The 12,550-nt window shown below is 38.9% G+C and overlaps 1 protein-coding gene across 3 annotated transcripts in view; it reads right to left on the bottom strand.

Moving 5' to 3' along the window:
• Positions 1 to 12,550, bottom strand: part of proser1 (proline and serine rich 1) — a 46,871-nt gene that overhangs the window by 22,841 nt on the left and 11,480 nt on the right. For all 3 annotated transcript variants that reach the window (XR_011342295.1, XM_069891718.1, XM_069891719.1), the window contains exons 6-8: positions 8,751 to 8,861; positions 8,488 to 8,571; positions 3,139 to 3,217 (exon numbers count right to left, since the gene is read on the bottom strand). Coding sequence is in view for 2 of the 3 variants with exons in the window: in XM_069891718.1 (XP_069747819.1) it covers positions 3,139 to 3,217; positions 8,488 to 8,571; positions 8,751 to 8,861 (274 nt within the window). In the remaining variant the exon portion in view is untranslated. The remainder of the gene's footprint in view (positions 1 to 3,138; positions 3,218 to 8,487; positions 8,572 to 8,750; positions 8,862 to 12,550) is intronic.

Genomic DNA, 12,550 nt, shown 5'->3' on the forward strand with positions numbered 1-12,550 from the left:
CGATGACATTAATATGTTAGACACATGAAAGGTCTTCCAAGGCTTCTTGTTTACAATCTCTTAAAATTTCAATAAGCACAATTATTTACAACCAGACATTTGATTTTTATTTCCCTTGAAGACATATTTACAACACAATGAATCACAATTGCAGCATTAGATTTGCCCCATAGCTAGTTACCTGCCTAAGGATTAAATTATGTTTATGTTATTGGCCCCTATAGAGACCCACAGAGTATTAATTGAATTGATCTGTGATCTTGACATCAGTTGTAGGTAATTTACTGGAGGGGATTCTGAGAGGATCTACTTGGATTTGGAAAGGCATCACTTTGTGCAGAGGAAATCGTGTCTCATGCTTTTTATTGACATTTTTTTGAAGCGATAACCCAGGTGATTGATGAGGGCAAAATGAAGGACATTATCTATGTAGACTTTAGCAAGTCCTTATGACAAGATCCGACATGGTAGGCGAGTCTGGAAGTCAGATCGCTTGCTATCCAGGGTGAGATAGCTAATTGAATACAGAATTGGCTAGATGTTTGGAGAGGGGGGTGGTAGTGAAAGGCTGTTACTCCGATTGGAGGCCTCACTGCATGTGACCAGTGATATTCTGCAGAGATTGGTGTTGGGAGCTGACTGTTTGTGATCCAAGACATTAATACAGATGGCAATGTAGTTAGCATAGGTAGTTAATTTGTGAATTAAATCAAAATTGCTGGTAGAGTGGACAGTGAAGATAATACCAGGATCTAAATGAAATGGGAAAGTGGGACAAGTGGCAGATGAATTTAACTTGAACAAGTGCAAGGCGTTGTAGAACAAAGATTTGTTGATACAGAAACACAGTTCCATGAAAGTTGGCGATGAAGAAAGCATTTAGCTTGCTTACAATTCATCCGACAGGGCATTGAGTACAGCAGCAGGGAAGTCATGTTTCAACTATACAAGACATTGGTGAGAATGCACAGAATATTGTGTAAAGTTTTGGTCACCCATCTATAGGAAAGATATCATTAGGCTAGAAAGAGTGCAGAAAAGATTCAAGAGAATGTTGCCAGGGATGGGAGGATTAAATTACAAGGAGATGCAGGTAGGATGGAATTTTTCTCCCTACAGGTTAGGTTAGGAGAAGCCTCAAAGTTTTATAAAATCATGAGGGACAAAGATAAGGCAAATAGTCATTGTCTTTTTCCCAGGGTAGGGGAAATCGGAAGTATGTGGCGTGATTAGTGTAGCGGTTATCACAATGTTATGACACCGCCAGTGACTCCTGTTCTCATCTGCTGTGGTCTGTAAGAAACTTGAACAATCTCCCCATGATCAAAAGAGTTTACTCTGGGTAGTCCAGTTTCCTCCCATGTTCAAAGATGTACAGGGTTGGTAATTAATTAGTCACATGGGTGTATTTAGGCTGTGCAGGCTCATGGGCCAATAGGGCCTGTTACTGTAATATATTTCTAAATTTAAAAAGTTAAATGCACTTCCAAGTTAAAATGATGAAACATTTGGAGCAGAACCTGCCAGAAGGTGGTGCTATCACACACTTGTTCCTATTTTCTTTCTTAATGGCAAGTTTGAGAGTTGCTGTGTGACTAACTGGAGCGCATTTTGCGAAAGATGCACAATTCCACAGTGTTCTATTGATGGAGGGAGTGGATAATGAAAGGCTTGAAAATCAGCTGAGTTGATTTGTCCAAGATGGTTTTGATATTCTTTAACACTATTCAAGCTGCACTTATCGAAACAAGAGAACATTTCATCATGTTCCTGACATTTCACCTTACAGATGATTGTCAGGAACTGAGTAAATAAGAGTGCAGATACTAGAAAACTGGAGACACAGGAACTGAGTCATTTACCACAAGTTACCCAGTCTTCAACCTGCTCTGGAGCCACAGTATTTATGGCTTTAACCTTTTAAAGCTCCAATATATGCTGACATAAGTCAGTGGTAAACAGGATTTCACTGATAAAAGGGAAACAACATCACATTCTATGACTAACCCATAGAAATTGGATGCAATAAAGAGGAAAATGAATACAATTCAGTGACCAGCCAGTGTTAATATACTGTTTACTGTCAGAGAACAGTTACATAGACCAATTTCTTGATTAGCTGGCATCATCAGTTCTACAAGCTATAATGATTAGACATTAAAGGCAAACAGAAAATGTAAACAGAACCTGGTGGTGGAAATCATTCTCAAAACTTGCTGGGAGATGGTCAAGTTTGGATGAGAGTAAATAATTCTGCTTTTCTAACGTGGCCACGAAAAATGAAGAGAACTAGGAAATCATCCAGGTTTCCAAACAAAGATGCCAGTCAATGTGGACATATTCAGGCAGTCAAACCACAACAGAATGTAGTGCCAAGAAATGTAATAATCGCACATATATGGTCAAAATTAGTGAATGTGTTATTAATGTATTTACCAAAAGCATGCCTAGCTTCAGATATTGTTCAGTGCAAAACGACCTATAATTCAAAGATTAAGAGTTCAAATGCATCACCATCAATCCAGCATAGACTACACTTTTCCAGGTGCTCAATCGTGGAAAGAACAGCACCTAAACACATTGGAAGACATGCATCAATTCCTCTCTCTTTCTTCTGCTGAAGTTGGCAATCATTAAAAACAAACCATTAAAGGCCAAGTGTAGCTTCCATGCCTCACTATTCGAGAAGACGGAGAACTAACCATTAATGAAAATACGTGAGATTTGCTGCAAATAAAAGTTTAGCTCTCATAAGAAACAAATGGATAATGGATGTAAGCTTACTAAACCAGAAGAGAATTTTTGCCTTCTCCCTAAACCCATGTCCCAGCATTTGCACAACTTTTCTCACCTTCAGGAATGCAAAGTTCAAACAAAATAGGTGTTAACAAAATGGAACACTTCTCTTCTTTTAATGCACACAGGCCTTACTGTAATGCAAAAGATGGAGAATCTTTATGAAGCACCATTTGCGATACCAATACATTTATTAACCTCTAGTCTCTACTTTTAGAAGCCAAGCATTAACACTTACAATGTTAGACAGCTACCTCATATTAAGTTAACATGCAAACATTTTTTTTGTGCATGTATTGCAGCACATTTTACAGTTGTAAAAAGTATGTATAAAAATCTTACTTGGTGCAATAGTTGCATGTGGCTGGCAGGGAGGTATAGGGTAAGGAACAGGCTTATGAGGATTATATGTTGCTGGAGCCTAGAAGAAACAAACATTCAAACAAATATGGAGAATTCACATTTATTTTCACTCGCGATAAATGATTACAATACTTCATTTGCAAATATTTGAGATAATACAGCATTAGAAATCAAATACCAAGTAAATACAAAATCACTCACTCAAATTGTAGTAGTAATTTTAGCTGTTAATAGTCTCAGGAATGAGTTGACAGAATTATTTGAAATCCAAACAATTCTCACTTAGAAAGTTGGTTAAGACAGCAATTACTTGTTCTGATGTAGACATACTGTATGCACCCAAGTCTGAGGTGGTTCTGTCTTTTGCTCTGTTTAACTCTTAAGGAAAATGTCACCAAATCCATTCATGTTGTTTTTCGAGGGTTTCTGCCACTTTTGTGGCTGATGTGGCAAGGATGCATAGAACTTCACACCATGAATTTAAACATTAAAACCCTGAGACGCAATGGTTGAAGGATATGGTGTGGAGTGGTGAAGAAAAACAAGAAGACCAAGAGAAACCAGCAAATATTTGTTTTAATTTGAATTAGTTGGTAGCATTCTTGTCCTACAGTCACAGGACCGTTGGTTTATTCCTACCGGCATATGTTGACAGCTATGGAAATTTTTACCACTTGAATGAATCAAGCAGACCCTCAAATTTCTGATAGGACACTTTCAAATACATAGCAATGTAGTAACATCATTGTATTGGTCTCAAACTATTGTGTACTTAAAGGCAAAACACATAACTTACTTAGGCCTTAGGGAAAAGAGGCAATTAAATAATCTAACTTGCTAAGATTAAGCCAGATACTACTTTGCCCATTGTCAGTTTCCAAAATGATCCAAAGTGATACCAATACTATGTTAATGGAAATAATATCCAATAGACAAAGGGCAAGGCCACTCATACTTTCCTTTAACACTGAATAATAGTTAAAAGACAGGAATCATAAATTAATACATTGTGCAGGCAGCACATTGTGTGGCAGCAGACGCGAACAGAGATCGCCAAAGCGACTCCCAGGACAACGAACCGGCTGTGGTAGAAGTTGGGCAGCATCAGACCAACAGCCCTAAAAATGGCATTGGTCAAGCTGCCCAGCTAACTCAGCAGAAACAGGCTGGGGAAGAAGGGCATTCAAATGCATGGATGTTCCTGCCCGTTATGGCTGACTCAGTCAACCACCGCAAACAAAAACTTGAACAGCATAAAAGCAGTCTTTCAAGCCCTAATAAAAGAGTGAGTTTAACCTGCCACACCGTGTGTGTGTGTGTGTGTGTGTGTGTGTGTGTGTGTGTGTGTGTGTGTGTGTGTGTGTGAGAGAGAGAGATTCTTTGTAGCGATCGGCTACAATATCTAATTTATATTTGTGCATATATGTCTGTTCGCCTGCTGTCCATGCAAATCAATAGGAGGACTCTAGAAATGTCCAAGGAGATTCAGTAGGGCTGACATTTGACACGGAATGACAATGAATTTAACCTTCAAGGTCATAGGAAGTTCAAAAGTGTTTTTTGACCAGCCTGCACTGAATTGCATTACTGTTTATTATACAAGTATTTACTAGCTCTGACTTGCATTTCTATTTACTATAATTGTGGTAACATTTGACACTAAATGTCATGACCACATTGAATTTCACCTTAAAGGCCATATGAAGTTCAAAAAATTTTGAACTTGCACCAGGGACACCTCATTTGGTTACAGTGTTGTGCACCAATGTACAATCAGAATAAAAATGTGGCCAAACCCAGTTCAACATGGGCCCAAAAAACTAAAGCAACGTTGGTAGAAACTCATCACAAGCCTGTAGTTAGACAAAGGAAGTATGTGAGTGGGAAGGGAAGGTTGAGAGTCACTGCTCTCGTCCCAATTGTTACCAAAATATTTTGCTTGAGAAAAATTGTCATTGGCCCATTTCCTTTGGAGTTACAAAACCCGGCACAAATGAGTCAATTAGGCACAATTAAAACAGTGGGTTCAAACTTTTTTTTCCCTACCCACATACCACCTTAAGCAATCCCTTACTAATCACAGAGCACCCATGCATAGGGAATAATTAAAGTGGTTTTGGAGACAAATGTTGAGAATCACTGGTTTAAAGCCTGTATGGAGCTGACACAGTCGGACTGGGTGTTTGGATCCTGCAGGAGAGAGTTGTGCCTCTGCTTCCAGTGGATCCGCAGCAACTTTGACAGCGCCACCATTTTTTTGTGGCTCTACATGTAGATGCTCCCAGACTATCTGGCATAGGTAGTCTGAGAGCATTTACATGCAGAGCCTAGAACCTCACAGTGGAAGTATTCAAAGGAGGATAAACAAGGCAGGTAACAATGAAGCCAGAGTAACAAGCATAAAAGGTACACGAAGTAAACGATAGCACTGCAAAGAGTGCAGAGGAGATTCACTAGGATGTCGTCTGGGATGGAAGCTCAGTTAGGAGGGAGATTGGAGAAACTATGTCAGTACTCTCTGAACCAAAGAAGGTCAAGAGGGGACATGATTGAGGTATATAAAATGATGATGGGTATAGATCAGGTAAACTGCCAGTAGTATTTTCTTATATCTGTCTACTATACCACCAATTTTAGAGTCAAGTTATGAATGCATGTGGCATGGTTTTCTAAATCAGCATGCCGAGGAATCGACGAGGGAACAAGCCATTCTAGACTGGGTACTGAGTAATGGAGAAGGGTTCATTAATCTTGTTGTGAAGAACCCCTTGGCCAAGAGTGACCACAACATCGTGCAATTCTTCATTAGAATGGAATGTGACGGAGTTGATTCGGATACAAAGGTTCTGAACTTGAAGAGGGGAAACTTTGATGGTATGAGATGTGAATTGGCTAAAATAGATTGGCAAATGGTACTTAAAGGACTAAAGGTAGAAATGCATTGGCAATCGTTTAAGGATAGCTTGGAGCAAGTACAACAGATATACATCCCAGTTTGTAAAAAGAATAAATTAAGGAGGATAGCACGTCCATGGCTAACAAGGGAAATCAGAGAGAGTATTAAATCCAAAGAAGCAGCAGATAAATTAAGCCAAAAAAATCCCTGATGATTGGGAGAAATTCTGCAGAAGAGGACAAGAGGATTAATTAGGAAAGGTAAAAGAGATTATGAGAGGAAGCTGGCAGGGAACATCAAAAAATTTCTGTAAAAGTTTTTATAAATACGTTAAGAGAAAGAGGCTGGTTAAGACAAATGTGGGTCTGTTGTAGACAGAAACGGGTGAGTTAATCATGGGGATCAAAGGTATGGCAGACTGTCTAAATGACTGCTTTAGTTCTGTCTTCACCAAGGAGGACATAACTAATCTTCAGAAAATTGTTGAGAATCGGGGACCTAATGTGAGGGAGGGTATAAAGGAAATAATTGTGTCGAGAGATTGTATTAGTTAAATTGCAGGGATTAAAGTCAGATAAATTCCCCGGGATGGATGGTCTGCGCCAAGAGTGCTGAAGGAAGTAGCCCAGGAAATAGTGGATGCATTAGTGATCATTTTTCAAACCTCCTTAGATACTGGATTAGTTCCTGAGGATTGGAGGGTGGCCAATGTAACCCCACTCTTTAAGAAGGGAGGGAGAGAGAAACCGGGAAACTATAGACCAGTTAGCCTGACATTGGTCATAGGGAAGGTGCTAGAATCAGTTATTAAAGATGCAATCGCAGTACATTTGGAGAGTAGTGTATCATTGGACAGAGTCAGCATGGTTTTGTGAAGGGAAAATTATGTCTGATGAATCTAATAAGAGTTTTTGAGGATGTAACCAGTAGTGGATGGGGGGAAAATCAGTGGATGTGGTACATCTGGACTTTAGAAAGGCATTTGTTAAGGTTCGGCACAGAAGACTAGTATACAAACTTAAAAAGCATGGTATAGGAGGTATGCTATTAAGGTGGAAAGAGAATTGGTTGATGGACAGGAAGCAAAGAGTAGGTATAAATGGGTTCTTTTCGGAATGGCAGCCAGTGACTGGTGGGGTACCACAGGGTTCTGTGCTGGGGCCACAGTTGTTTACAATATATATCAACGAATTAGATGTGGGAATAGATAGCAATGTCTCAAAATTTGCAGACGACACGAAGTTGGGTAGCGAGATTGGCTGTGTTGAGGACGCTAGGAGGGTGCAGGGTGACTTGAACAAGTTAGGTGAGTGGGCCAAGACATGGCAGATGCAATATAATGTGGATAAATGTGGGGTTATCCACTTTGGAGGTAAGAACAGGAAAGAGGACTATTTTATCTAAATGGTATCTGTTTAGGAAAAGGGGAGATGCAGAGAGACTTGGGTGTTGCTGTGCATCAGTCGTTGAAAGTGGGCATGCAGGTGCGGCAGGCGGTGAGGAGGGCGAATGGTATGTTGGCGTTCATACCAAGAGGATTTGAGTACAGGAGTAGGGAGATCCTGCTGTAGCTGTACAGAGCCTTGGTGAGACCACATCTGGAGTACTGCGGGCAGTTTTGGTCGCCTTATCTGAGGAAGGATATCCTCACCATGGAGGGTGTGCAGAGAAGATTCACTAGACTGATACCAGGGATGGAAGGATTTGCATATGAAGAAAGGTTGGATAAACTAGGCTTGTATTCACTAGAATTTAGAAGATTGATGGGGGATCTTATAGAAACATACAAAATACTTAAGGGTATACACAGACTAGATGCAGGTAAGTTGCTTCCAATGCTGGGAAAAACCAGAACTAGGAGTCAATTTAAGGATAAGGGGGAAGTTTTTTAGGACTGAGATGAGGAAAAATGTCTTTTCTCAGAGAGTGGTAAATGTGTGGAATTCTTTACTACAGGAAGTAGTTGAGGCCGGTTCTTTGTCAATATTTAAGAGTAGGTTAGATTTGACCCTTGTGGCTAAGGTGATAATGGGGTATGGGAAGAAGGCAGGAACTGGGTACTGATCAGCCATGATCATATAGAATGGCAGTGTTGGCTTGAAGGGCCAAATGACCTACTCCTGCACCTACTTTCTATGTTTCTAACCATGCCACGTACATTCTAATATAAATGGCAAACAGCTGTGGACCAAGTATCAATCTTGTTTTGTAATAAGAATTATGCACAATATATTGTACTACTCCTACAATATAGCTACGGTTACAATTTTTAGTTGCTCTTAGTTAATAGCTAAGCTGACAATTATTCATGTTCTAGAACCCAAGGTGTATTTGGTTTTATAGATTAAATCTATTGAAAACTACTATATTATATAGTAGGTATTCCTCGATACATACCAAAGTCACATCAGAGGAATGGCCTTAATACTCACTGGTTTAGAAGGTCCTAGGATACAGGTTGCTATTCCTTGGCTAACCCTGTAGCCTTCTTCATTTTCTTTCTTAACAGAAAGAGCCTGATTAAATAAAATCACAAACAAAATTTCAAGCTGTCAAGTTTGTATTTCACATTTTATTCATCTCATTTATATTCTTCAAAATGATGAAGTATTCCAAATCAGGAAGAGCATTATTATCACAAATAATCAAGACAAATATTGATCAAGCTAGGATAAAACAGAGCTTTCATACTTACTGCCAACAAGCCATTTAGCATACTAGGTTTTCCTTTGGGATATGGATTTCCTGGAATCATTCCACATGAAGATCTCATAGCAAGAGGAGCCTTACAGCCAGCCTTAAAAGCCTGGTGTACAAAACCAAAATAGAATACCATTTTGTTTAAGGAAACAGTTCTGAATCCAATTCTTGTTTACATCCGTTAGAAATTTTGAGAATTAAATCACTAACTAGCATATTTTCAACTGTCTAACAGTGTAATGACATTGGGAAACACAATATTAACCCAAAACAGCATAAAACTAACACTTTTGCATTACTCACTGCATTAACTATGTTTAAGGAGCATTTCTGATTCTTTTTCCAAGTGTTACCCCACTTAAACTCCTGTGCAACCCCAAAATGATATAGACAATATGCAGGCAATAACATAAATTGGAATTACAATCCTGTTGATGGTCTGTAAATTTGGAATTTAACGCATTTAAAATTGGAATAATTGATTGAACTATAGAGGGAAAATGCCATTAAACAACCTTAAAATTTAAATAATCTAATGGCATCTACTAAAATAATAATAATACACAAATTAAATATGAAACTAGACTATTATAGAATAAAAAACAATATTTTTCATTAGGTGTCACTCAACAATGCTGTTATCTTGCCGAACAATTTTTTTATCACATACCGGTCTCCCCCCCTCGCCCGCCCGACTCGCGCTGCCGGTCTCTCGCCCGCCTGACTTGCCGGATTTTGGAGCTTTCCGGATTTTAGATGTCCGGATAAAGGATCGTGTATCTGTACATCTTGGCAATGTTTGTAATGTTTATACTGTTTCTAAAAATCTTGAATTCATTAACAATTAGGCACTAAGACAGGTTACAAGCTTCCAGACAAAAGAAATGGTGACTCATGGTGAAAAAGAGATTTTATTGACACAAATACCAAGATGTTGGAGCATCTGGTCCAGCAGCTTAGGATCAAAAGATTAGATAATTGAAGGACCTCCAAAAATCCTTGCGTCATCAATTTTAATTATTGTCACCTCAAACTTGGAGACAACTCCACAGTTAAGGTAATACAGGTACACAAACCTTTATCTGGAACGCTTAGGGGACAATGTGTTCTGAATTTCGGATTTTTCTGGATTTCAGAACCAAGGCCAACTGCATTAACTAAAGACAACTAGAATCAAATGCATTTCATAAACTGAATTTCAAGCATATTCCATAAAAATACTATGAATAAAATATTACTTTCAAACTGTAACCAATTTGAAACCATCCTACAACAGCACCAGGTACAGCATTACATTTTTCCGGTCAATTTACCAGCAGATTTAAACCACACAGCATAATCAGAAAGTAAGGATGCAACTCTGAAAAGTTGCTCCAAGATTTCTACTTTTCCAACTTATTTCTCAAGGTGCTGCAATGTGAGTGGACCAAACAGCAATGGATGAATACATCCAAAAGTAGAGCCAAGTTTGGTAAAATCTATGGTCAGTGCATTCCTTCTTGAAAACCACTTCAGGCAACCATAATACTCCACCTTCTCTAAATAAAGATAAGAACTCAATGTTACTATATCTTGAATAGGTAGGTTTCTCACAACAATCTGCACATGGTTGTTGCTAAGACCAAAACCCAGAATAATGTAATCTACTAGTTTTCAAGGATGCCAACACAGACATACTACTGATCTCCGGTGTCACTGATGTACAAATCAGGACTGATGCTCCAGTTTGATTGGTGAGTTATCATAAAAAGCAAGCTTTAGAGCCAAATAAAACCCTTCTTTGTCTGTGAGTGCAGTAATCAGAAACAAGCAATCACATCTGCCGTCAATAATGATATTTGAATTTATCTTTAAATTTAGAGGTACAGCATGGTAAAAGGTGCTACCAAACACACCTGTATGTCTTTGGAATGTGGGAGGACCCAGAGGAAACCAACAAAGACACAGGGAGAATGTACAAACTGCTTACAGACAATGCTGGATTTCAACTTGGGTTGTTTGGGCTGTAAATCTCTTGCCACAAATGTTTTAGTGGTTTATGAACTTTGAAAAATTTACAAATGTTGCTTCAGAGACTTTCAAGAAGATAGAATACTCTACTAATCATGTCCTTATCTGATGATATTTGGTAATTTATTCAATATACATTTTTTTTCCATAATTTAAGATAGTAACGCCAGAATTCTTTGGTTATTTTGAATCTGCCTGTCTTTCCAGAATCTGGCCAGGTAAAACATAAGATTTTGACATAGAACATAGAGAACATAGAACACTACAGCACAGTACAGGCCCTTTGACCCTCAATGTTGTGCCAACCCATATATTCCTTTAAAAAATGTACTAAACCCTCCCTACCCCGTAACCCTCTATTTTTCTTTCATTCATGTGCCTGTCTAAGAATCTCTTAAATGCCCCTAATATTTCAGCCTCCACCACCATCCCTGGTACAACTTTATGTGTAAAAAAAAACTTACTCCTGATGTTACCCCTAAACTTCCCTCCCTTAACTTTGTACAAATATCCCCTGGTGTTTGCTGTTCCTAACTCTAGGAAACAGGTGCTGGCTGTCCACCCTATCTATGCCTCTCATAATACTGTAGACCTCTATCAAGTCTCCTCTCATCCTTCTATGCTCTGCTAACCTTTCCTGATTAGACTTGTTTTCCAATCCAGGCAACATCCTGGTAAATCTCCTTTTCACCCTCTCCATAGCTTCCACATCCTTCCTACTATGAGGTGACCAGAAGTGAACACAATACTGTGTTGTCTTACTGAAGATTTGTAGAGTTGCAACGTGACCTCTCTAGTCTTCAAGTCAATCCCATTAATGAAACCCAGCATCCCATAGGCCTTCTTAACTATTCTATAAACCTGTGCGGTGACCTTGAGGGATGTATGGATTTGAACCCCAAGGTCCCTCTGTTCATCCACACTCAAGTAACCGACCATTAACCCTGTACTCAGCCTTCTGGTTTGTCCTTCCCAAATGCATCACCTCACACTTATCCGAATTGAACTCCATCTGCCACTTTTCTGCCCAACTCTGCATCCTGTCTATATTGTCTTGTAACCTTTGGCAATCTTCAGCTCCATCCACAACTCCTCCAATCTTGGTGTCATCTGCAAACTTAATGACCCATCCTTCCTGGAATATCTTGCTGGGGATGGTTGTGGAGGCCAAAACGTTAAGGGCATTTAAGAAACTCTTGGACAGGCACATAGATGAAAAAAAAAAGAGGGTTATGGGTAGTGAGGGTTTAGTACTTTTTTTTTTTAATTATTTTTTCTCAATTTAACTGTTGTGCTTTTAGTTACTTTTTAAATACTTTCTATGTAATTTTTTTTGTGCTTCCTTGAAACTTTAACATTCATATTTCTGCTTAGACACCCTAAACAGGAGTGGGTGTTACCAGTACTCAAGACTTGAGCCAACAATCAACTAATCCAGTCATATGTGTGTGAGAAGGTTGGCAAGAGTTCCCTTGGGACCAAGTGCATTGTAAATATTATAAATAGTTCTCTAATTGTAAATAAAAGGTTTTGTTCTTTGGATTTGGGAAACACTGGTGTTTCTGGGTCTAATAAGGTGGAAGCTTGTATTCCACACAACATGTGCCTAGCACAAACATTCAGCACATTTACAATTTCTCAATTCCTGTGGCCCCAATCTCTGGTCAATGTGCACTTTGTTCTGCCCAACCCTTTTTTTTTTTAAATCTAGTAAGACCTCAGTTCTAGACCAAGGATATGTTTCAACTACTGGACCCTTGTCTAATCAGTAACTACCCAACACAT

The sequence above is a fragment of the Narcine bancroftii genome, chromosome 7 (assembly GCF_036971445.1).
Source record: "Narcine bancroftii isolate sNarBan1 chromosome 7, sNarBan1.hap1, whole genome shotgun sequence".
Taxonomy (NCBI): Eukaryota; Metazoa; Chordata; class Chondrichthyes; order Torpediniformes; family Narcinidae; genus Narcine; species Narcine bancroftii.